At 35.8% G+C, this 27,205-nt stretch overlaps 3 protein-coding genes across 4 annotated transcripts; 1 reads left to right on the top strand and 2 right to left on the bottom strand.

The window, feature by feature from the left end:
• Positions 1-3,140: 3,140 nt before the first annotated feature.
• Positions 3,141-5,992, bottom strand: LOC147500346 (plasmodesmata-located protein 2-like). 2 transcript variants are annotated; one of them, XM_086562012.1, is made up of 3 exons: positions 5,031-5,992; positions 3,587-3,700; positions 3,141-3,499 (listed from the first exon to the last, which is right to left on the bottom strand). In XM_086562012.1, exons 1-3 carry the CDS (start codon positions 5,791-5,793, stop codon positions 3,492-3,494), a joined length of 885 nt encoding a protein of 294 aa, XP_086418138.1. In that variant the 5' UTR covers positions 5,794-5,992; the 3' UTR covers positions 3,141-3,491. The 2 variants fall into 2 exon arrangements, with proteins under 2 accessions (XP_086418138.1, XP_086418137.1); XM_086562011.1 differs by having other exon boundaries at positions 3,141-3,700; positions 5,031-5,984.
• Positions 5,993-7,021: 1,029 nt separating this feature from the next.
• LOC147500345 (pre-mRNA-processing factor 19-like) lies at positions 7,022-12,413 on the bottom strand. Its single transcript, XM_086562013.1, has 9 exons — positions 11,814-12,413; positions 11,590-11,708; positions 11,267-11,383; positions 10,894-10,989; positions 8,673-8,747; positions 7,853-7,917; positions 7,633-7,757; positions 7,440-7,517; positions 7,022-7,347 (listed from the first exon to the last, which is right to left on the bottom strand). The coding sequence occupies exons 1-7, from the start codon at positions 11,839-11,841 to the stop codon at positions 7,727-7,729; spliced, it is 531 nt and encodes a 176-aa protein (XP_086418139.1). The 5' UTR covers positions 11,842-12,413; the 3' UTR covers positions 7,022-7,347; positions 7,440-7,517; positions 7,633-7,726.
• A 3,354-nt stretch (positions 12,414-15,767) lies between these two features.
• LOC147500344 (ent-kaurenoic acid oxidase 1-like) lies at positions 15,768-25,300 on the top strand. The gene is given in 11 exon segments (XM_086563633.1): positions 15,768-16,133; positions 17,969-18,083; positions 18,086-18,116; positions 22,851-23,175; positions 23,309-23,458; positions 23,665-23,922; positions 24,052-24,129; positions 24,210-24,288; positions 24,659-24,765; positions 24,851-24,954; positions 25,042-25,300. Coding segments are annotated over 11 exon segments (1,728 nt in total). The 3' UTR covers positions 25,157-25,300.
• The last annotated feature ends 1,905 nt before the right edge of the window (positions 25,301-27,205 follow it).

The following is a 27,205-nucleotide window of genomic DNA, read 5'->3' as shown; positions in this document are numbered from 1 at the left end:
CAGAGTGTGAACCTCAGAATGTTTTTACTTAGGAAAAGTCTTTAGCAACACACAAAATGAACCGAAAATTGTGAACACAATGACATGGCACTCATCAGGCAGGGGTGCGTGTGTATTTCTCAAAGAAGTACTGAAAATCAAGGTCTCTCAGCTTGCCACGTCATTGTGTTCACAAATTGTGTTCAAAGTGTGTGTTGCTGCAGAAGCACTCTTTTACTTATGCTAAAGGCAGATAAGGATTCGTGGAGTGTAAAGGTTTGAAGTTTGCAACCTTGTCATATCGATACAACTTTCTGTCCATTATAATTATTTGAAGTATGTAGTGTGTTTCATCCTGACATACTATAATTTTCCTCTGGTTTAGATTTAGATTTATGTTTTAAATTAGACTAGTTTAGAGTCCCAAGTTTCTTTTGCCGAACGACCCTGAAAGGAAGAAAAGAACCTGGTTCTAACTTCTGAATGACTAAAAGGAACGTTCGATTATGACAAGGGCAAAAAAAGTCAATATAAATCATTCTGAATGCTACCCCTAAAATCTTATCTATTGCATATTTCCCCAATTTTACATAGTATCTTCGGAAGCATGGCTTTGAAAAGGCAAATGTTTCTGTTTCCCGGAGACATCCTATTTGATCATTTTCCAGATTCCCAATCCAATCCCTCTCAAAGTGCAGGTTCAGAGGTTGGTGCAAATACTGGTGCAGTTTTATTAACGACCCTAGGAAGTGATGTAAAGTTAACGAAAGATGTAATTGTGGGGATGCAAGGAGGTCATCTAAGCCTGGTTGTTGATAGATTCGCTGACCAACTCTTCATATGGGTTATGAAAGATTATGGAGGAGTGATGGAGTCATAGACAAAACAATATGTTATTAGGAAGGAATGATTTGGGCCATTGTGGAGTGTATATTTGAACATGTTAAGAATAATGAAGAATGGAAGTATCTAACTTCAAAACGGTGAAGATCAAGGTTACTACGATTTAAAAAAACAAGAATTTTAAATGTGTATTCAAATTCATGGAGTTCCATCTCGTTCAGAACGAGTGGAAGGCTGTTGTTCATGTGGGCAGCCTCATTTCACCTACAAGGATTGCTGGATACATAACTAGTAAGATCGGAAATGAAGGTTTCTCGCTCAGGTTAGGAATTTATCTCTTGTTATATTTCCATGTTTCTTTTTGGAACTAGCCATGCTACTGATTCACAATCAATACCCTGCTACTGATTCACAATCTAGGTGACACATTTGTTCCTGATTTTCAAGTAAGCCCATCTCTGGGGACTTTTTGGCCTCTTAATCTCTTTCCAGTTGCATGGATCATGGATTTCTTGTTTTTTTTTTGGTAAAAGCGTGGATCATGGATTAACCTAGGGGGTGGGAATTTGGCGTAACGACCCTAACTTGGCCCTGACCGATCCGACCCTAAGCCCTATAAAGCCCTCACAACTAAAGCTCTCACAGAGTTTAGGGTAGGGCCGGCCCGGCTCTAATGCTTTCTAGGACAGGATTAGGGCTAAAGTTTTGAAATATAGACCCGACCCTAATTCAGCTCTCATTAGGCCAACCCTAACCATGCCCTAGTTATAGTTTAACACTTTTACTATAAATACACATATCATAATTGTCCAACTCTTTGTTAAATATTTTTAATTAAAATAACACTGTACTTTGTAATTTATCACTTACATCCAAAAATACTTCCAATAACTTGTCATATATAATAAAAACTTGTCAACCTAACAACCATGAAGAACAATGAGCACTAGTCTAAAGTGATGTAGTAAAAAGAAAAAAATATATAAGCGCGACCCTAAAGCCTTTAAAAAGGGCTTAGAGTAGAGTCAGGACTTGAGATTTAGACTTGTGATCCGGCCCAATCCAACCCCATACTGACTTTAAAACCAGGACAACCCGGCCTTAATATCTGACAGGCTTTAAATATTGTTAGCCCGACCCGGCCCATTGCCAACCCCTGGATTAACCTATCCAGATGCGTATCCGTAAAACATTAGCCGCATATAAATTTGTCAGTTGATCAAATGTGGCCATTATATAATTGGATGGTATGCTTCATTTTTTGTTCTTTTCTTTGGTTAAGTCACCTATACTTCCGTAGAAGACAGATATTAATTAGACATTTAGAAGCTTCGCACAAGAAATTTAGTAAAATTTTGGACAAACTTACCATGAGCCTATTACCATGAGCCTATGACTCCCATAGTCGTCAACTCGTCATGATGACACCAGACCACAAAAACTATGCATGTGACCCACAATTGGGAAAACACATTGAGCCAAACGACGGGTGTTGCACTAGAACGTCCGTGGGAACTTCTGATTCGCGTCATTGTTATTTGGACATCGAAATCTAGCCAAGAGGCACCTGAATTATTTATAAATTATAACAGCAAACGGACCCACGACTTTCGTATAAACTTCTGACTTAAATCAAATCTGTACAGTAATCAACCGATGATTCCTAATTAAATGTTCAACCGCAGTACAAGATATTCAAAACATCCACACAATATTTATCTTTAAGCATTGTGAAACACTTAAACCTTAAAGAAAAACAATCATTTTAATAAGTTTATTTACCTTTAAACATTGTGAAACCTTCAAAAAAAAAATCATTCTAATAAGTTACCAAGTACTAACTGAAAATGAATAAAGCAGCTGGGGGATTCTTAAGTTGGTACCAATGCAGCATAGAACGGTGAAGAATCTGTGAGATCGAACATAGACAAAGCCATGTGAATAGACGTGTAAATGCAGAATGGAAACAAACCAATCGCTGTACACGTTTGCCAACCCATGACACCCACAATTCAAGATCAAGCCACCCCAGCTGGACCTTTCCCAAGTGTGTTTAGGATTTTAGCAAACTTACCAAACATAGTTATCACTCAGATACTCATAAATTCATGATTAAATTAAATCATGATGGAAAAGCAAATACCCTATTATTGTAAACTAGTACTTTCAAGAATTCAATCTGCATATAAAAATTCTGATGAGGACATGAGGCCAACCAAACTTTCCAAGCATCTTCTACAAGAGGCAAATTTAACCATTTTTGTTTCGCATGATAGAAAGAGAGTGTTGGGGTATTGACTAAAGAACAGGAAAAATAGTGCAAGAAAATGGACAAGCATTGTCTAGAGTGGAAAACAAAATACAAAATAGCTGCAAGGCAATGAGAGGGATCCCATAATCCCCTCTTACCGTCAAATCTGTCACATTATCTAATCTCCCCATCATCCTAAATAGGTAAATAAGCCATTCAACCTTTCACTCTCCTCATGCTCTTTATAAACAAAATTCCTTTGCTTTACACCAAGTCAAAAAACCAGTATCTGCCCGCTATGCCTACTCCGTTGCCAATTTCCTAAAACAATTCCATCTACTACAGCAAAATCACATTTCCTTTTTAACAAACGGGCTTTAAAAATTAAAGTGGTCCTTCAATGCCCATTTCTTATCTCTTAATAATCTGCAAGATAACAATGAATTCCCAACAACAACATGAGAAAATTTTGTAAAATGAGAGACACCGATACACGCTGCTTTCAATACTTACCATCACGTTTTTTCAGCAGTGATCTTAGAAACATCAGACAAATGAACGCAAATCCGACAGCAGCAACCCCACCCACAACAATTGCTATGGTCTTTCCTGTATTTTGCTTTGTCCCTGCGATCAATCAAACACATAACATATCACAAATACAAGAATTAAAAATAGGAAAATTTAGAATCATATATACATTGGACAACTCTTTACCTAATACACTCATGCTGAGAACATAAAACGGCAAGGGGCTTGAAACATTAGCCTTCTACTTGTGACCAACCACAGACAATACAAGATTCCAATAAACGTAAAGAATCAATCTTGCAAGTACATACATACACGACTGTATGACACAGGTATACATGTACAACGACTGTATGACAGATGTGTACAGTATGTCTTTTTGTATGAATGTATAAATGCACATACACATACTATGGCACTTCCTTTAATTTGCCACCATTCACCTTACCAATATACAAGTATACCGTATACTAGACTTTCTACAACTTAATACTTTATGGACTATTGAGTAACTTAATAATTAAAGTGGCTCAAACTATATCTTGGTAAACTCCTAAACAATATTTTATATTCCATAGTTTATATTTTTGAACTAGATTTTCAAAAACAACCACAGCTGCTATGAATAGCCAATAGGGGTGGATAAAATATAAATGCATTATTAGTCTCAATCATATCTCTACACTATATGATAGCCGGGTCTTCGGAAGCCTCCTCAACTCTCGAGTAGGCAAATTTAAATCTCCTTATTTACTTAATTTAGAAACACCTCCCTCACTAAATTTAGAATAAGCCCCACTTTTATTAATATAATTTGAATAAGGTCATTTTTTTATTAATAATTTAGAAACACCTCTCTAATGGTCATTTAAATTAAATAATTACCCTCATTTCCCACATTGAAATTAAAACAAACCCTATTTTATTATTGATAATTTAAAAGAACCTCCCTAATATCACTTAAATAATATAATTATCTCTCATTTTGTTTAAAAAAAATAAATAGATGAGTCTCTCCTATGTAATTACAATTACAATTTACAATTATAATCCAAAGAAACCATCCTAACTATCGATCTCGAGGGACGGGTTTCAAGACTTAAAAACCGGATGGCATAGCAAGGTTTGTTATAAACAAATGGACCTTGAGTTGCTAACTTGCAAGACAATATTCTAATTTGCTTCTTATTGTTATATACAAAGTCTTTGGTACTCAAATATTGTATACCCTTTGATTAGATTAGTAATTACAAAGTCTTCGGTACTCAAATATTGTATACCCTTTGATTAGATTAGTAATAAAACATAAGAATGTTAACCAATAGCATATTAACTAAGTAAGATCTACCAGATATTTCAACAAACAAATTTACTTATTAAGCAAGAAGTAATCTAAAACCAAACATTTTTCTCATTTCAAGATTACCTGAAGATGTTTTCTTAGAAATCCCATTTGGATAATAAGCATAGCTCATATAGCATTTGTGAAGATAAACCTGACCAGAAATAGAATTCCCACACTCAACCTGAGCATGCTGAACAGCAGCTTTAACACAATCCCCACAATCACCAGAACTCAAATCCCCTTCACATTGGCCTAAAACATAAACAGATTCATAACTAGTTGCAAAAAACCCACCATTGTTATTATTCCCACTACTCAAAATCCCATTTTCCATAGTTGAAAATGCAGTATCTCTTCTCTCCTCAAACCCACTCCCTGAAATCTGTGACTTACCACATGTTTTAAAAAGCATTTGATACCCAGAAACTTGTGGAAACCCTGAAATTTCATACAAACCATAACAACCCATCAACTGAATCCTTCCAGCAACTGTATTTCCACATAACTGAGTAACCATTTGTGGTATTTTAGCAACACAGTTGTAACAGTCATTGTTACTAAGATCTCCTCTACATTGAAACAATCCAGAAATGGTACCTTGACTACCACCTGATGAAGTGGTTTTAAAGAACTTGTTTTTTGAGGACTGGGCAAGTAGTGAATCAAACAAAGCTTGAAGGGTTTGTGTATAAGTTGGGTCTGAAAATGTTTGGTTTGCACAACCTTTGTAAACTAAGTTGGTATTGTCTGAAGCTGTTTTAACAACTGGGAAATACTCAAAGCTAGTTAAGATAACAAGTGTGGCAAGAGTGATTGAAAAAAAGGGCTTCTTCAAAAAACCCATTTGAAGGGGGGCACTTTTATTAGTTCAAATCATGTGATTTTGGACTAGTTTTTTGGTGATTTTAAGGTTAAAATTGATGGGGTGGTGGTTTTGTGTTTGGAAGGAGTTTTCAGTTTTTTTGATGGCCTACTTCTCTTTCTAGCTTTTTGAGATTTGGAGCTGAGAAGCTTGGTATCTTTTTCATTATAAAGCAACCTTTAAAATATTGTTTTTTTTTTAATATTTTCATTATAATTTGAAATTTATGTGTCAGAACAAGTAGTAAATTTTTGGTTACTTCAAAGTTTGTGTTAGAATGAGAATAATGGGGTGAGTGATTAAATTAATATATATATGATTTTTAAACTGACATGTAAATGGAAAGAGAATCTGATATTGTGGGGAGAAGCTGGCCAGTAAATTTATGTATATTTTACTAAGTAAAGTTCTGATCAAGAGTAATTTATTTCCTTTTCCTAATCAAGATACTGTGACTGCCTACTTTCCTCAGATAATTTTTGTTTTTATTCGTTTATAGACCATGAAGGATTATGTTTATCAGTTTTGGATTTAAATAGTTAGCCCAATTGCAATGTGTGATATAGGCATATAGCTTTTAAGAGGAGCGTGGTGTTTGGTTGGATCTAGACGTTGGACTTGGACATGATAAGGAAATCTATTTTGATGTGTTGATAAAGACATAATAATACCACCTGGCCTGTTCCCGCTTGTGGTCACTAATCCTGTTATTTTGGCTCTCACTTTCAATATTAAGACTGATATTAAGTGATGTTCTTTTAGTTCTCTAAGGTATTATAAATTTATAATACTTGAACTTTCATGACAAGAATTCATTTTAGGAAGATCATTAAGTCCAATTCTGATTATGCTTGGAATGACAGTTCTAATGTCGTACTGTCGCCGCAATAATGATAAGTGTTTTCGTCTGAAGACCTAATGTTGCTACTTGCAGCTCATGCTGCAATGCCCATAGCAAATTCTAATCTACTTGCAGCTCATGTTTATCTACTACAGATGCTACTCCCATCATAGAGTTGGGTAATGCTGGCTGAGTGTGTGACTACTGACTACAAGTCTACAACTAAAAAAAGTTCGTTTGACAATTGAATACATATGGACTGTTCATTATTTGGTTACTGCACTTGATCTAGTTAAAAATCAGGGAATAACATGATTTTCTGTGGAAATGCTCTATATACAGAGAGGAATCATCTCACAAAAAGTAAGCTAAACCTGAACCTGTAAGGGCGTCAAATTGTCAAACTATCATGAATATGTTACTTTTGAAAATGGCAATCCACTATTCCACTGGCACTCGCAGTATTCTACAATTAAACTACTGAAGTTCTGCGTTTTCATCAGACTAACAGAGTACACTGGATTCCCGAAGACTAGAGTTGAAGTTCTCAGTTTTGACCAAAATTCTAAGCCAGAAATCTGAGGCTTTGGGCCCAGCAATGCAATCTTAATTTAATTAAAATTTTGGTATTAATTATAAGTGCGGGAAACGTACTTTCGCAAGTCCCACAGTTCTACACCATCATGAGCTGCAGTCTGATCAAAATGATAAGATAGATTAAAAACATGTAACATCTTGCTTTTGTTTTATAATTTTTATTACAAAAATTCATAGCAAGAATACACACCGCCAGAAAGTAGCCATTCTCCGAAAATGAAATGGCAGTTACTGCCCCAGTGTGCCCTTCAAACCTAGCAACATTTGACTGGAACAATTTACCGACAGGTTAGTAACAGTGAAACTAAGAACAGTAGAACAATAGATACACACTCATACACCTGGCATAATGCTGAGGCTAATGTCACCAAATACATTCATACCTGAGTCTTTACATCCCAAATTTTAACTATCACCTCAGAATTGCCAGTGCCTAGGATAAGACCATCAGGATGAAAATCAGCTTATGTATAGCCTTCACCACTGAACCATCCTAGGCGACCCGAACCTGCGAAAGAATTTGAATATTGCAGTTGCCCCTACACACACACAGATAGAGAGACCTGTGTCAAGCATAATCCAGAGGAGAGATCATAAAAGCACCATGTATTGTCAAGTGAAGCGGTGGCACAGTAGTTGTTGGTGGCATGGATTGTGATAGCTTGCACCTTCATATCAAAGAGGAAAGCATTCAAGGTAAGACACCATATCAATAAAGTAAAACGATAAATTATTAAAGACAACTTTGTTAAGTAAAACAAACACCAGGCAAACTTCATAGAAATTAGTGGGTTTTTTACACTTCACGATGAATGGAATGTATTGTTGTCTTTCCTTTTTGGTAAATTAAATCTTAGACCTGCTAGGCTAAGATCTAGGAACAGCATCCAACCTGTTATAGTTCCATTCTTTAATTTTTCTTTCTATTCTTTTTTTTTAATCGGTAAAGTATACTTTTATATATATATCCAAAGCATAAAGAAATAGGATGAGATATCCTATAGTACAAGTTACAAAGGAAAGAAAAAACACAAGACAGAAGACAAAAACAACATTTTTCTTTCTATTCTTACTACAATATCTTTCCGGACTCCTCCAATATGTCCAAAACACTCAATACTATGATAAGAATCATATGTACCACACTGTGCAAAATAACTTAACTTAAGACTATGCAAAAGGTGCAAATCAAGACAGTCATTCAGTTTTTAGTGAAGTAACCCAGTAAAACAAGTATGTTGAGAGCACGCCATAGTGAGGTAAAACTAGAAGTGTCACTCTTTAACAATGAAATACTTTCTTCGAATGAAAAATATAAGAAGGAAAAAAAAGAAGGAATAGCTCATTTCAAGAACTGCATCAATGTGACAACGTACTAGAGCTTTCAAACCATCTCAGAAATAGCATTATACACTGGACTAACCTCAGCAGTATGATCCCTCCAAATGTGCTGACAATTATAGCCCCCATCTTCATTCCCTTGCCATACACGAACTGTCTGAGACATCATACATGAATCATAGAGGGTAAGCGAAAAAATCATATGTGAAGTGTTCATGAGATTTCAACTAATTACTTCTTTATGATAATAGCACTGGCAGACTGTAGAGAAAAGAATTTTGGAATCGTACTTTCATCTCATTAGCACAAATTACAATTGAGAAGAAGAACAAGTGCTTGCTTGACTGAATACCCCTAGTTTATATAGTTTAGAGATGACACTTTTCACCTCTATGACTATTCGTTAGAAATGTGTTAGGAACCACAACTCAAATATACTTACTCTTAATCAATTACCAACAACAATACAAACCTTTCTCTCAAATGTACCATGTACGAAAATTTCAATCCGAACCTAGTGAAGATTCACTATGTCCTTAAGACAGATTTTCCCCTTCACGGTGTTTCAAGGTTGGATGGGAAATTGTCTCCCAAGATAGAACATATTTTTCCTTCTATGGAAAGCAGCACTTCAATTCCACAAAATCAGCGAACTCAACATTGTGCTTTGACTAAGAACAGAGAGGAGAAGAGAGGTTGAAAGGGATCTCTCTTCATGCAAAAACGTCCGATATTTAAATGAGAGTGGTGCCTTTTCGAAACAATACAGTAACTGTTCGAACAGTCAACGCACCTTTTCAGCATAATGCAACGTTTCGAACCGTTGCATCTTTCAAGAGGTTGCACTTTTTCGGCATAATGCAACGTTTCGAACCGTTGCACCATTTCAGAAAGGTTTTCTCTCTTTGTTGTTTCAAGTGAAATTGTTAAGTCTTATGGGCCCAAACAGATTGGGCCTTGTTAAGAAATTGGTTGTCCAAAAAGAATATACACTACACACTACCTAGCCATGCCCAGCCTAGCCAGGCGGCGGCGGCGCGCATGCGTTTCTTGTTGAGCTTGACTGCGTTCCGTCTCCATGGAAAATTAGTGGTACCCCTTGGGGCCCAACCCAAGTAACCACAATTAGGCCTTGTAAACTCAACAACTCTTTGGTGTTCTTCCCATGTGGGACTAAGTGTTTTTCACACTCATTTCTCAACCATTTCATCTCAAGTGGGGTAACTTGGGAGACAAATTACTCATTCATTTCTCAATGGATTTGTACAAATTCAAGTTCCACGTGTTCACTACACTTTGAACTTTTAATTACACACCCAGTTTTCTAACAAAATGATGAACATCACACTAAATTCGCCGATTTCTTTTCAATCCTACTGTGAAGTTTAAATATATTATGAGATTTTGAAATTCTTTGTGTTAAAGAACAAAACAAGAATCACGCCCTAGACTAATTTTCTTTACTGCGAATAGCCAGTCACATATTCAAGGATAAAACCCTATATGCTGCTCAACACAGAGAAAGGTTGTTAACTCGCCAAAAGTTCAACAACATTTCCTCCCATTCATGTAGTACTAAATGTCCACTTAATTTTGTTGTTTGAGGTAATAACGTGGCTTACATCAACATAGAGCTGAAGGCACCATAACATGGTTATTTGTAGTAATAATGAACAAAATTGTAATTAGTGCAGATCTTTGGAAATGTTCTATAGATATCTGATGCACATTCAAAACTGCAATCGAGTGCCAAAGACAAAATACCGACTTTGAAGTAATCGAGTGTCAAAGAACTTCATTAATCAGGTGCGAAAGAATACACAATTAACTAACTGACGGACATATATTTTGGTTGGTTATCAATTTTAAAACCAGCAGCTTCAAGGAATCATCGACCATATTATCTTTATGAACCATTTAATTGATGAAAACAAAGCAAACATCCATTAGGTATGTCGCAAATTCACAATAGAACACTTTATTCCTCTTTTTCTTGGTGTACCAAATGCATTCTGCCTAAGATACTGTGCATCTACGTCCCTAGATTACCACCAAATAAACATGAGGAAACCACTAAAAAAAATTATGACAGTGATACCAGCATGCAGGAACCATTTTAACTGCAAAAGAATAGAAATCTATGTATGACAATGAGTTGCCTTATCTGCTGAACCAGTAACTAGTAACTCATCTCGAGAGACAAACTTAACACTGTTCACCCACACAGTGACCGAAAAGTGAAACCTCCTTATCCAAAATTTTAAATTTCCAAAACCAAGAAATAAAAAGTCAATCATCAATACCTTCTTAGAGTGGCCACTAAGAGAAGACAATATCTGTCCTGATGTTCGATGAAAAAGAACAACATCTGCATCAACCCCTCCACTTGCAATGATATCCTGTCAGTCAATGATAAAAGATCCTTCTGATAAAACGCAACAATCTAGATATGAACTATAGTAAAATAAATACATCTAAGAATCAGTGCTTTCCCAATCCCTATTAGGAGGAACCCACAAGCCAATCAGAATGGAAGTAGGATACTCCACAAATCAAAGAGAAAATATGAAGCATAATTTGACAATAATCATAGACAATCGTTTATTATTAAGTGGTAGTGCATGCAGGTAGTAATATGCTTACTGATAACCTCAACAGAAATTTGTGAGATTGTACCTGAGAGGGATGGATATCAGCTGCTAAGATGCCTGGTTCACTAGCTTTGTGAAGAGGGTGGCTAGAAAGCAGGGAGTATTGTTCTAAGGAATCAACAAGTGCCAACGTCGAGGGGATCTACAATACAGGAAAAACAATTACAAAAGAATGTGCATCCAAGAACACATGATATACACCTGAATTTCAATCTTGTAATTCTTGTGCTCTCAAAAAACAAAATCACAGAAAATGTAGTACATGGGACAAAGACATAAAAAACGGTAATAGTGTGCCTTCAAATTTGGACTAAAATCGTGTAGATCCTGAAGGCAAGAGACTAGTACCTGCCGCTGTGTTTTACGGTGGTGTGAAAGAGTAGCATTACAGTTAGTGAGCTCTGTAATGGTATCGCTTGAAATACCAGGGTAGATTATCTCCCCACCAGGGGCCAACTCTTCATCCTCTGCAGCAGTAGGTGTACATTACATAATAAGATACATGTAAAGTGTTAGAAAATAAAGAAACAAAATGCAGGCATCAAAAACATCAAAAGTCAATCACTACATACCCTCTAGGATCAAATGGGGGCGTTCCATTTCGAGCAAATGCAAATGTCCGAGGTCTTGCTTTAAACACACACAAATGCAATATCAGGAAAACAAATGTGCCCCAGCTCTAATATGTCAACTTCAACATATCTTCAAATATAAATGTGTAGTCCCTTTACACACAAGAAAAAAAAAAAAAAAAAAAAAAAAAAAAAAAAAAAAAGAGGGCATTCCTTAAATAGTTATTTGATATTCATCAAGGTGATGAACTGGGACATATATAAATTTACGTTATCAGTCCAACAGAAAAAGAGTATGACATTTATCAAACAAATAGCATGCACTAAAGATCGTATCCACCATCAAAAACATTATGACATAAAAATGTATATATGCTTTAGTAGCTGGTAACAAACACGACATGGGTGTTGCCATGATAGGTTTAAAATGCTCTTGTTATGCTAAATTTTATACCAGCTAACCTGTTTTGGAAACCTATTAATTCCTATTTTTCAGGAGGTTTTGAGACTAGTCATTTTTTCAGACCATATTTATGCATTAGATTAGGATCCTACTCAAATAGAGTGTTCAAAATCTCGACGCACGTCCTTCAAATCTCGGCAAACTGTAATATCGTACAAATTATTCAGATGTCGGCATATATCTTCACATTTCGCAAACATTTTGTACCATCGACATTTCGTTGTCATCATTTTTTCTTGTGTAACGTTTATAATCTGTCAATACACATGCAAACTCAATTGGTCCCTTTGAAACTTGATCGAGCTCTGGCTACTGATGACTGGGTAGTCCTTTTCCCTACCATGAGTGTGCACAATGAGGTTAATGCTAGTTCAGATCACCTGTCAATCATGATAAATCTTAGAGAAAAGGAGGTTAATAGAACCACACATGAAAAACCCTTTCGGTTTTATAATATGTGGTTCACAGATAATGCATGCATGCCTATTATTGAAACTGCCTGGAATTCTATTTATCATGATTTGCCTGATATTAATGTGATCCTAAAACATAAGTTGACGAAACAACATCTTACTATATGGAATAAGAAGGTGTTTGGCAACATCTTTACAAATCTGAAAAAAGTGAACAAGGAGTTGGAAAAGGTCCTAACTAAACCTTTCTCCTTAGCCAACTATGAGAGAGCAAAAGGCCTTAAAACAGAGCTGCTTGAATGGTTGGTTAAGGAGGAAAGTTTCTGGAAACAGAAATCAACAATTCACTGGTTGAGAGATGGGGGAAAAAATACGAAGTTCTTCCATCTTTCCACCATTTTCAGAAGAAGAAAAAACAGCATTGAGAGGCTAAAGAGGGTGGGGGGGGGGGGCTGGAGTGAAGGAAGAGATGAAGTGGGGCAAAACATTACCTCTTACTTCCAAGCCCTCTTCAAATCAGACCAACCCCTTCAAAATGATAGTATTCTCAATCTGTTCACTCCTTGTATTACGGAAAGGGAAAATGAGATGCTCACTGCCATCCCATCTGCTGAAGAGGTTAGGAGAGTGGTTAATAAGATGGGCAGCCTGAAGGCCCCTGGGCCAGATGGCTTCCAAGGGTGCTTTTATCAAAATGCTTGGGAGATTGTGGGAAAAAGTATTGTGGCTTTTGTGAAGGACTTCTTCCAGAAAGGGGAGCTGAACCCTGTTATGAATGAAACATATATTGCTCTCATCCCTAAGATAACTAACCCAGAGACTGTGGCACAATTTAGGCCTATAAGCCTCTGTAATTTTAGTTACAAAGTGATATCTAAAATCCTTGCCAATAGGCTCAAGCAACATCTTAATAAAATTATCTCCCCCTTCCAAGGGGCCTTCATCAAAGGCAGGAATATAGGAGATAACACTGGTTTAGCCTGTGAGCTTTTCCATCATATGAAAAACATGAGAGATAAAAAACATGGATGGATAGCTTTGAAGATGGATATGGCAAAAGCCTATGATCGAGTGGAGTGGTCTCTGGTGGACTCCATCTTTGATAGACTGGGTTTTAGTCAGAAGTGGAGGAGTCTAATAAAACAATGCATATCCACTGTTTCTTTTCAAGTGCTTCTTAATGGAACTCCTCTGAATAAGATTCTCCCGGAAAGGGGTCTCAGATAGGGGGATCCCCTATCACCATATCTTTTTATCATCATGTCTGAGGCCCTATCTAGGATGATTGCAAAAGCTGAGGCTGAGGAGAAAGTCCATGGGATTAAGATCCGGAGGGCTTCTCCTCCCATCTCTCACCTTTTGTATGCAGATGACTTGATCCTTTTTACCAGAGGAAATCTTGAGGATGGGGGGCATCTTAAAGATATCCTCCAAACTTTGTTGTCTTTGCCTCGGTCAAGAAAATAAACTTTGACAAGTCTAGCATTTTTTTCAGCAGAAACATCAAGTTTAGAAATAAAATTAAGCTGAAGAGATTTTGGAAAATGAGGGTTTTTGACCCAAAGGACAAATACCTGGGTATACCCATTATGCTCTCAAAAAAAAAGGCTGAGGATTTTGATTTTCTTGTAGATAAGATCCATAAAAAAATAAAAGGTTGGAAGGCTAAAGTCCTTTCACAGGCTGGGAGGGCTACCATGATCCAATCTGTGGTGCAAGCCACTCCTCTCTATGCTATGGCTACTTATATGCTTCCTATGTCCACTTGCAATAAGATTGATAAAGCTTGCAGAGAGTTTTTCTGGCATGGTGCTGAAAACTCAAACAGTGTCCATACCATTGGGTGGGACAAGTTATGCAAACCCAAGCCTGAAGGAGGATTGGGGTTTAGAAAGATGAGGGATCTAAATGTAGCAATGCTAGCCAAGCTCCCTTGGAAAGCTGCTACAGATACTGAGTCAGTTTGGACAAAAACTCTTGCTAGTATCTATAGTAAAAAATGGATAGGGGATGTATGGAAACCTCCTGGGTCTGCCTCTTACTTTTGGAAAGGAATCCATAATACTTTCAATCTCATAAGTGGAGGGCTAGTCTGGGGTATTCACAGTGGCAACACTATCTCTCTTTTAGATGACCCTTGGGTGATCTGCAATGGAAAACCCCAGACTCTGAGAGAGTTAGGAGTGGAGGACCCCAGACTAGAAGGCCTTCATGTGGCAGATCTTTTTCTGGAAGATAGGACTGGATGGGATGAGGCCAAGCTTCATAGCTTTTTTCAGCCTTTCCTGGTGGCAAGAATCAAAGACATTCCTATTAGACCTCAGGGTCTGGGAAAGGATAGGTTGAAATGGAGTGGAGAAAAAGAGGGGAGACTGACTGTGAAATCTGTTTACAAGTACCTAGCCAAAGAGAGTGGTGAAGGACAAAGCTCTAGTATTAATATTCAAACAGTTAAACTCCTTTGGAAAACCAAACTTCCAGCCAACATCCAGATGTTTTTATGGAAAGCCTATATGAATGCTTTACCAATGGGAGATAGGTTGGCTTCTTGGAAGATGGAGGGGACTTTTCTTGTCCCTCCTCAGAATACCGCTTTGGAGGCGAAAATCATCCGCTTTTTTTGAATGTGAATGGACTAGAAAAACGTGGTTCACTTCAAGCTTGGGCATAAGAATGGAGATCCGTGGAAGGAACAATACTAAAGATTGGATCTCCAAGTTTATAAGCCGGCGCGAAACAATAAGAACCAAGACATAGCTCGAAAGCGAGGAATCCAAGCTTGTTACATCCTTTACAACATCCGAAAAACTAGGAATGAAGCCAAGTTTGAACAAAGGCTCCCTAACCAGAGAAAGACTTCTCGGAGGAGATGAGGTGGAGGCATGCAACTGCTACAAGGGCTTTACTCCTACCGTAATGCGAGAATGAGACCTCTTTCCCTTCGAAAAACTATTTAAATCATAATTTTGCTGAGTTCGAGTCTTTGTTCCCTATTATACCTAATGAGTGCATTAATATAAGATATGATGCTTTTTAGGGGTTTGATGCAAGCAAATTTCTTTGGAACTATAGCTTGGGATGCGTATGCAAGGTAGTAGGCAGGGCATTAGGAGTTTTCGAGCCACCCGCAGAGGGAAGCCGAGATGGTGGCTGCTTGAAGTGGCACTTGGGACCGCAAAGCTTCATGGGTGGATCTTTGTGTATATAGAAGGGGACTGTTTAGCAGTCACTAAGGCTCTTAATAGCCAGTCTTGTTCTTGGAAGTTTGAGAGCTTGAGAGATTTTGTAGTTCAGTTAACCTCAAACTTTGATTTCTGTAAGTTTCAGTGGATCTCTAGGAGAGATAATGGCGAGGCACATTTGCTTGCACAATGGGCTATCCATAAGCAGCAAATGGACCAACTCCCTCTGTGTATTTTGAAAGACAGCATCACCCCTGTTCTGGTTTGATGGATAAGTAATATAGATGGTATTAGCGAAAAAAAAAATTGGTCCCTTTGAAACAAGTACTGAAGATTCTAGTTACAACTTACAGTAGATAAGCAAAGGAGCTACTTCAAAGAGAGTCATTGCAACTCAAGAATCATTTCAGGCATATAGCATGTAATCAGATAACTTCCCTGTTGGGATTGCGATCAATTGTATTTTCAGGCTTATCTATGATTGTCCCCTCTGGCATTTTGGTATCCCAACACATACTGTCCTCGCAGAACCTAAAGGAAAATAACCAGGGACCTTTCCAAGCCAGAAACCTATCTGGCTGAAATTCCTAAGGGTTGTCCCCATAGGCGGAATGGAATCCCTATGTATAGTTTTGGTGCCTTTAGAGCATTTGCAATGCAGGTGATAGTTTTCACCCCCTCTATCACCGCCACCTCCTCACTTTTCACCCCCTCTATCACTAACCCGGTGATAAACAAGGTGAAGCTGTGCAATGCAAAGGTGATAAAAAATATCTCGGATGGGATGTTGGATTCCGTCTGGACATAAAAATTGAAAAAACACTCCGGACGGAATGAAACATCCCGTCTGAAATTTAAAAAAAATCGAAAAAAAACCGAAAAATCATGCGAGACGGAATCTAACATCCCGTCCTAAAAAAAACCCATTTTTTAAAAAACACCGCAGACGGAATCCAACATCCCGTCCGGTTAACAAGTCGATGATAAACTTCGGTGGAAGGTTTCACCTTGTTTTGAACTTCGGGAAAACTATCACCGAAGTTTATCACCCAAAGATTACACAAAGACTTTTAGAGGAAAGTAGGTGATAGTTATCACTTCCCCCCCTCTATCACCTGCATTGCAAATGCTCTTAGGAACCAAATAATCACTTCTAAATTATAATACGACTCACTTGGACACCTGGCCTTTGTCACATTCTATTCAATTCCTCGATTCCTTGCCAATTCAATTTCTGTAGAAACATTTCCATTAACATTGCATGTCCACAACAAAATGAATCACTCTAGCTATGAACGAAATTCGTTTACAAACACTCAAAATCCTATGGCCTGGCTTGAAGTTTGAACCCATGTCTCTTTGAAGGGAGACGCAATGATTATTTTTGGGCCTGATTGGGCCCAGAAATAGCATCTGTCTTCATACTGATTGGGCCTGATACCCAACGTAGTTAGTTTGTTCTATTAAGCGCTGGCCACTTTTGTCATTCAATCCCTTATTATTATTTTTATATAGATAGGTAGATAGATTTGAGTTGGTGCATGGTTACTTTATTAGTTTATTCTATTAGGGATCAGCTCAACAAAGTTAAGCAAAGGGAAATAATTGCGAAAGCAAGTTCTGTCCAATAGTTTCAATAATCACTTAAGAATCAACTCATAAGAATCAAACTTAAACACCACATACATATATTATAAATGAATGAGATATATATGCGAAAGAGAGTGAGAAATGGAGAGTACACAATCTTGGTGGTTAGCTTTTCTGTTTGGTGTTCTACCCTTGATTGTGTGGATACTTTGGTCATGGAACGAGTTCAGGTTCTCAAGTCCTCTCAAAGCTCACTCTGGCTCTACTAAACTTCCAGGGCCGGCTCTGAGGGCAGGCCAACTAGGCGGCCGCCTAGGGCCCCCAGTTTGTTGGTTAAATTTTGGGCCCCAAGTATAATTTTATACCCACTAGACCACATGTAAATGACTCAAGGTTGTTCAGTCCAGTCAAATTATATGCAGTCCAGTCCACTTAAACATTGGCCCACGTCCCCTCATGTAAAAAACTTGTTTTTTTCTCAATAATAGAGGCCCATTTTAAAAAACTCGCCTTGGGCCCCTCAATTTTCAGGGCCGGCCCTGTAAACTTCCTCCTGGCCATATGGGCTTTCCTTTCATAGGAGAGTTGATCAGCTTCCTTTGGTACTTTAAAATAGTTTGTCGACTGATGATTTTATCACATCAAAACGGAAGAGGTCAGCTATTGTTACACTATAAATGCCTCTACAGTATGAACTTAAGTACTAAAAATAGCCTAAAGTACAATATCAGGAAGCACGCAAACTATAGTTTTGAGCTCCACCAAAGTTGCTTGTGATGGATTTATGGACATTTTTTATTGACTCTATAAGGTCTAAGCTTAGGGAGGCAAGAAGAAACTTATTGTTGCAGTTTTAGAATTATTACTAGATTTTGGACCCAGGCATACGCCCGGGATCTATTAAATATTTTGTGTGCTGAAAAGACTTTACAAAATGTCTCACACAAATTTTCGAATTAGAATATATTTTTATTAAAAATAAACAGAAATACGTTAATGACCAGCGATTATGGTGCATAAGTACTTGGAAACTAAGGGATCAAATTGAGATAGCCTATTCACTTTGTGGTTTAGGATATTAATCCGTAATTTTCAAATAGAATCATCTTAAACTCAATCTAACTTGTATAATAGTTTTCTTAAATTTATGATAATTTAGCGGCAAATTTTCGAATAAGAATATATTTTTATTGAAAATAAACCAAAATACGTTAATGAGCAGTGATTATAATGCATAAGTACTTGGAAACTAATTAATCAAATTGAGATAGCCTCTTCACATTGTGGTTTGGAATATTAATCCGTAATTTTCAAATGAAATTATCTTAAACTCGATCTAGCTTGTATAATAGTTTTAGTAGATTTATGGTAATTTAGCGGTAAATCATCACCATTCGGTTTACGTAATGTGTACAAATCACTAAAACAGATTGATTGTTTCCATATCCTCAAAGAATACACTACTCCCACTTGAAAAGATTTATCACATGAACGTGTCCTACCAATAGGTGTCATTATATTAAATTATTCTAAAAAATATTAGCAACTATGCATAACTATGAGATATGAACATTATATTAATTACTCATTTAAATTTCTTGACCACTCCCTATAAAAGGGAACTACCAAACCTTAATAAAACTCATCGACTTCTTTTTATTATTAGGTTTAATAATAGAAGTTTGATTGAAGTTTTGTGAGAATGTCCAATATGACGAAGATAATATTGAAGCTACTTGAATAGCAAAGCATTCCCAATCACAATAAAAGAATTATAATAAACACTATTTAAAATGCAAAACTATATTTGTTGAGATATTTATTCCTCCTACATATAATACAAATATGTTTTAGGGTTATTAGTTCAATGCATTTGCATCAAGTTTTTTATTTTTCATTAATTATTCTTTGAGGTTAGTTTAATGTAGTACGTTGCATCCAGTTTTCAATTTCTCATTAATTATTCTTTGAGGTTAGTTCAATGCAGTTGCATCAAGTTTTCGATTTCCCGTTAATTATTATTTGAGGTTAGTTCAGTGTAATTGCATCCACTTATTTACGATTTCCCGTTAGTGATCCATTAAGGTTAATTCAGTACAGTTGCATCTAGTTTTCGATGTTTCATTAATTAGTCTTTGAGATTAGTTCATTGCATTTGCATCCAGGCTCCAATCTCCCGTTAATTACTCTTTGAGGTTAGTTCAATACATATGCATCCAGTTTCTGATTTCCCGTTAATTGCGTTTCTAGGTTAGTTCGATAGTTTACAATTTGTTTGCATACATGTAAGAGTCTGTTTTTATAAACTCACTTTCGTTTTGGTTTCCTAATTACTCGTAATTACTAATGTGAGAAGGCTAAAAAAGTGGATATTTATGCTTTGAGGTCAGTGCGATGCAGTTACATCCGACTTCCGATTTCTAGTTAACTATTTTTTTAGATTATTTCAATGCATTTGATTCCAATTTCTGATTTCCTGTTAGTTAATTTCTGATTTTAGTTTAATGCAGTTGCATCCAGTTTTTGGTTTTCCGTTAATTATTCTTTGAGATTAGTTCAATGCAGTTGCATCCAATTTTCGATTTTATGTTAATTGTTCTTTGAAGTTAGTTCAATGCAATTGTATCAAGTTTCCAATTTCCCGTTAATTATTTTTTGAGGTTAGTTCAATACAGTTACATCAAATTTATAATTACCCGTTAATTATTCATTTAGGTTAGTTTAGTGCAGTTTCATCCATTTTTCAATGTTTTGTTAATTAGTCTTTGAGATTAGTTCATTGCATTTGAATCCAGTTTCTGATTTACTGTTAATAACTCTTTAAGGTTAGTCCAATACATATGCATCTAGTTTCTAATTATTTATGCTTTGAGGTTAGTTCAATACAATTATATCCGGTTTCTGATTTCTCGTTAACTATTCTTTGAGGTTATTTCAATGCATTTGCATTTAGTTTCCGATTTCCCACCAATTATTCTATAAGGTTAGTTCAATACAGTTGCATTCGGTTTTTGATTTTCTGTTAATTATTTTTTGACTTAAGTTTAATGCATTTGCATCCAGTTTCTGGTTTTCCATTAATTATTATTTGAGGTTTGTTTGATATATTTACATACCATTTCCGATTTTTCGTTAAATATTTTTCAAAGATTTGCATCCAATTTTTAATTTCCCATTAGTTATTCTCTGTCATTAGTTTAACGCAATTTGCATAAAGTTTTCGATTTTCCGTTAATTACTCATTGAGCTCAGTTATGTATTTGAATCCAGTTTCCGATTTCCTTATAATTATCCAATATGGTGTGTAATACCAACTTCTACTGATCCATCTGTAGTGTCCTTGCAAACATGACATAAAAAGTAAATTATGCTTAATTTACTATGTGGGATCATCGAAGATTATCCAGTTCCCGATTTCCCGTTAATTATTCTTTAAATTATGCATGACTCATTATGTGGAATCTTCAAAGATTATCTACGAACGGGTGCTGTTATATTAATTATTCTGAAAAATATTTGCAAATATACAAAACTATTATATATTGATATTATATTAATCACTCAACCAAATTTCTTATAATGTGAAAACCTCACTCTCCATTAAAAAAAACATAACTCGCATTTGATAAAACCCCTCAACTTCATTTTGTTGTTTAATAATTGAAGTTTTATGAGATTGCCTAATAAAGAGAAGTTCATATATATTGAAGCTACTCGAATAGCAAGCTAGGAGTTCTCAATCATACGGAAATACATAATATAAACACCATTTTAAATGCAAAACTATACTTATCGAGACATTCTCACAACATATAACCCAACTATGTTTTGAGGTTAGTTCAATGCATTTGCATCCAGTTTCTGATTTTCCGTTATTTATATTTTGAGGTTAGTTCAATGCAGTTACATCCAATTTTCAATTCCCGTTATTTATTTTTTGAGATCAGTTTAATGCAGTTGCATCCAGTTTCTGATTTCTCATTAATTATTCTTTTCGGTTAGTTCAATACATTTGCATCCAATTTCCAATTTCTTGTTAATTGTTCTTTGAGGTCAGTTCAATACATTTGCATCCAGTTTCTGATTTCCCATTAATTATTCGGCGAGATTAGTTTAATACATTTGCATCCAATTTCCAATTTTTTGTTTATTATTTGATAAAGTTGCATTTGCATATAGTTTTCGATTTTCCATTAATTATTGTTTGAGGTTAGTTCAATGATTTTGCAACCAGTTTCCGATTTCCCATTAATTATTTCTTGAGGTTTTGCATCCAGTGTATTTTTTTAGATTAGTTCAGTGCAGTTGCATCCGGTTTCCGATTTCCTGTTAATTATTTTTTAAGATTAGTTCCACGCATTTGCATTATGTTTCCAATTTATAATTAATTTTTCTTTGAGGTTAGTTTAATGCAGTTGCATCTAGTTTCCAATTTTCCGTTAATTTAATCTTTGAGGGTTAGCTCAATGCATTTGCATCCAGTTTTCGATTTTCCGACAATTATTTTTTTATGTTAGTTTGATGTATTTGCATCAAAGTTTTGATTTTCCGTTAATTATTCTTGAGGTTAGTTTAATGCAGTTGTATCCATATTCTAATTTTCTATTAATTACTTTTTAATATTAGTTTAATGCTTGCATTTGCATTCAGTTTCCGATTTCCCGTTAAATATTATTTGAGGTTAGTTCGATACATTTGCATCTAGTTTTCGGTTCCCCATTAATTGTTTTTTGACGTTAGTTTTATTCAATATTATACATATTTTAAAATATCTGTTGTTATTGTTTTGCCGTTATTATTATTTTTTTTTTCATTTTCTATTATATATTTTGTGATGTTATTTTTTGTATAATTGTTTTTAACTATGTTTTGAGGCTGTGTTAAGGATATATTCGAAATAAGTCAGTGCTTTTTCATAGGCACTAAAATTGTATGATTTGTAATAGGGAATTAGTTTTTACAAATCACCTATTTTTTAGCAATTTTTTTTATTTGATCAAATATATAAGAATTTGAACACTAAAAGTGTTTGAATCGTAATAGAAAATTATTTTCTACAAATCATTTATTTTTTAGCAATTTTTTTTTTTTTTGATCAAATATATAAGAATTGGAAATACACTCAAACTCTCTAAATATAAGAATTGTAAATACACTCAAACTCTCCAAAGAGGTTTTATGCATTACTGGATTGTAAGTTATTAAGATACTATCTTTCATATTAGTAGTCTTGGCATGATGTAGAAAAAATTAACTCTCATATTAGAGTGCCACATAAGAGAGAGAAAATCATCTTTTAAAGGTCTCTGTTTTAGTATATAGATAGTAGATCTCTTTACGTCTTATGCTCCTATCATTTCTTTTTCTTTTTGGCATGATTGATAAACAGATATGGTGATGGAGTGGGAATGTATCGTACCTATCTCTTCGGATCTCCATCAATCATCGCATGTTCACCTGCTTTCATCAAGTTTGTCCTACAGTCGAGCGATCTGTTTTCACAAAGATGGCCTTCTGCGGCGCTTTTTGGCCAAAATTCTCTTGTGGTAGTGGATGGTAAACCACATTCAAGACTTAGGAGCTATGTATCTAATTCAATCAATAGGCCTGACGCTCTCAGGAAAATCACCAAAATGGTACAACCGCATATTGTCTCCTCCCTCCGTTCATGGGCAGAGAAAGGCAGAGTGAAGGGACTAGATGAAGCCAGGAAGGTGATGCACGATCCACTATCATATTATCCTATACTAATTCATTAAAATGAAACTAATATTCTATGTGTCTGAAATTCTGAATTTGATCATGAGTGATATAAACAATTGTAATTTCCACTCTCATCTTCCACAGATAACCTTTGAAAACATCTGTAACATATTCGTCAGCTTTAAACCTGGACCGTTGTTAGATATGATGGATCAGTACTTCTCGGGCGTACTTGGGGGAGTTAGAGCACAACCATTAAATATTCCTGGAACAGCATACTACCGCGCACTTCAGGTTAACTTTTAGACCTGAACCAACATCCAATATGATGTTCTAATAGATATCTTGTGTTCCACAGTATGAACTATGAAATATGTACTAATACGAAGAGTAGTCTGTGTACATAGATATTAAATTTGTTTTTAGAAATTTTAACGAAAATATGTGAGTATCTCGCAGAAGAACTGAGAAGTTGAATCTATATCTATATATTTTGGCAGTGTAGGAAGAATCTGATGGCAATCTTCAGGAAAGAACTGGAAAAGAGGAAGCAAAGTGGAACCACAAGCGAGGACAAAAATGATCTGATGGAAGGATTGATGAGAATGAGAGATGAGGAAGGGAAACTATTAAGTGACGAAGAGGTGCTTGATAACATCGTTACTCTTGTCCTTGGAGGCTATGAATCGACTTCACATTCAATAATGTGGGCTCTTTACTATCTAGCCAAGCATCCTGACGTGGTTCATAAGATTCGAGTAATTACTGTGAAGTGTTGTCTTTCAATTCTCCCATGGATTATTGATCATTGTTGTTCTAGTTTTATGATTTTTTTTCGTGGTTGATCTCTTCTTCATAATTGCTTATTATATATGATTGAATTGCAGGAAGAGAGCTTGGCTTTGGGAAAGAACGGGGACTTCATAAAATGGGAAGATCTAGCACAGTTGAAGTACACAAACAAGGTATACAATCCAACTTGATCATTTACTACTATACCTTTGCTCGATCCAGATTTGTGACAACTCTAGTATCATACTTGCAGGTGGTGGAAGAAACAACAAGAATGGCAAACATCTCAGCCTTCGTCTTTCGAGTGGTAAAAAAACAGGCTACCTATCAAGGTAGGAGGATAACCTGAAGCAGCTGGATTATGATCGAATTGTTTGGTAGGAAACAAAATATTTCATATATTATTCTAGTGCGTAGACCGATCTGAGTTCTGCATAAATGTTGTATAGGCCGGAATCAAACCATGTCTTGCTGCAAGACCTCACCATGAAGCAATGGAATGATTGAGGTCAAATTCCGGCCATCCGGCAGTTTGACAAACTAAATTAGATTAGACCAACCATGCATTTTATCCCAAATGATTACATGTCCTTGCGCCTGCTTAGCTTGTTTAGTATTGATATATAGGACTGCAGTCTCAAACTTGTATACTGCATAGTGCATACTACAGACTACATTTTACTAGTTATTTGCGTCTGGCAGGTTATAAAATACCAAAAAATTGGAACGTAATTGTATGGCTTCGATATCTTCATACAGATCCGAAAAACTTTGAAGATCCTATGAACTTCAACCCAGATAGATGGAATGTAAGTTACAACCTCCGCAATTCTGATAAGATTTTTTAGGAGACATCTCTTAATCTAACTAATGAATTAAAATTTACCATTTCAGGAACCTCCCAAGCATTTGGAGCAGGACAAAGGCTTTGTGCAGGCAACATGCTTGCTAGAATTCAACTTGCCATTTTTCTTCATCATTTGGTCACGGGGCTACAAGTAATACGAGAACATTAGCTTTGTATGCGTGGATGAATATGCTCAATGTGATTATATACTAACATGAATTCTCCAATTGGATTGTAGGTGGGAACTTATGAATCCAGATGCAAATATAACGTACCTTCCTCTTCCAAAACCAGAAGACAGACTCGAGATTGCTTTCAGTAGAATATGGCAGACTCGAGATTGCTTTCAGTAGAATATGGCAGACTCGAGATTGCTTTCAGTAGAATATGAAGAGATCTTATGACTTGCAATATAAGTTTAGCTGTGATGGTTTATTATCTGTACTTTATGTTTTATGAATATCAAAGTCTTGGCTTACTGTTCAGAAAGCTAAAAACACGGTTTATTCCAGCAACTCCAAATGGCGACTCTAAAAATCTAAACCCCGGATGCTAGAACCGATAAGGATGCAAATTTAGATAAAAGTTTGCAGGTCTAAAATAAGATCTACTAGATTTCACAAGATATTTTGCCTTGCACAATTAGATGATCAGGAGTCCCTTTAAAATTTGGTTCATTTTCGATGAAGATCATGATACTTCAGAGCTTGCAAATATTTGTTTTTCCTGACCAAGATTGTCTATCTATGAATTGCATAGTAGCATAATCCTCCTCCAAGTGCTCCATAGTCCAAATTAGAGCAGTTCGACTGTCCGACCCACTGAGTTTGGCTTGGTATTCTTTTGGCCTGTGTAGCAATCATATATTCATATGTCCCAGCTTTGTAACCAAGTCTACGGAGAAAAAGCGTTTACAAAGTAATAGAACGCCAACCAAACAAAAAAGAGACAAAGCTTCATTCGAAAAAGATCTATAGCAATCCATCCCAGATTTGGAATTCTTTCCTCAAAAACCCACCACGTCTTTGAAATCTGTCACCTCAATTAAGTCTTTGGTTCGAGTGATTGTTAGAGCATGATCAACGCGGCTGCTAAAAAAAATTGCACCACATCAGCACGGTCAAAATTGCTAAAACCAGTTTATGTACTAATTTATTTTTTCGATATTTTCGGTTTCTATTTCGGACGGCAAAATTTATCCTGTGTATTTCAATTTTTTTTATTAAAAAAAACCAACATCGGGAATTGTTTTATTGTCTGTCCCTAATTTGTTTACTAAAAAAATATCAAAATATTGAAACGGCAAAATTTGACCCGTTCAAAAAATTCAAAAAATGATGATGAAATTTTTTATTACAGCCGTTTTAATTTTTTATTAAAAAAAAAATGTCAAAACTTATGGCGGCAAAATTTGACCCGACCACCATCTGGATGGCTAAAGTTGTCCCGTGCAAAGGGATGCTAAATTTCCGAATATTTTGGTCGATAATTTAACAATTGTTGAGAACAGCGCATTGGTGAACGAAATTGCCAAAAAAATTGCTATCTGTCACATTAGAAATGGAATATAACAACGCGTTGATGGTGCTCTTAGTATGTTATTCCAACATAAATCAATTTTAACTTATTTAATACCAGCAGAGAGATGTTTAGAGACCAAAGATGAGCATATAATTATCTTCATAGTATACGATCATTTTTAATCTAGAAAAGGCAGTCGAAACTGCCATTACTATTACGGAGGTTCCGTGGACATGAAAACCACAATGCTGCTCCTTTTGAAATGGTACATAATTAAGGCAAAATACACATAACACGTTGAAATTTGTAGAACATAAGGAAATTTTTTGAGGAACATGTGTTATGTGTTCGAAACAACTTTATTGTAGTACTTCACTTCCAAGCTTAATGAGATAGGTTGAACTCCTAAAGTCTCCATGAACTGTTGAGTTCTATCGCAATTTGGAGATTAACACCATAAATGAGAACAGATACCGGAGATCAATCTTCATCAACTTACTTGAAAAAGTTGAAATAAAAAACATTTGATGAAATTTATAATTCCGTAATATTTCAAGCGGATTAAGAAAAGGAACAATGGTAATACTACAACTACTACAACTTGTTCTCAGTCAAAACACAGCGTACAGTACTGTGGTTTTTTTCTCCTTACGAAACATTCTCTTCCTCTCTGGTCATACAAATCTATGCTACACTACAGATAACTATATGATAATGATTAAGGGAAATGTACATGTGCACAACAACCATTGTTTGGAAAGTGAAGCAAAATCCATTAACAGTGACAAAAATGAGATTTTACATAAGTAACATTGATTTAGAAAACATATATGAAGGAAATAATTAAACTGTCAACATGATATACATGATCTCAATGCAAG

Source organism: Coptis chinensis, chromosome 5 (assembly GCF_015680905.1).
Source record: "Coptis chinensis isolate HL-2020 chromosome 5, ASM1568090v1, whole genome shotgun sequence".
NCBI lineage: Eukaryota > Viridiplantae > Streptophyta > Magnoliopsida > Ranunculales > Ranunculaceae > Coptis > Coptis chinensis.
This window is presented reverse-complemented; position numbering and strand designations above follow the sequence as displayed.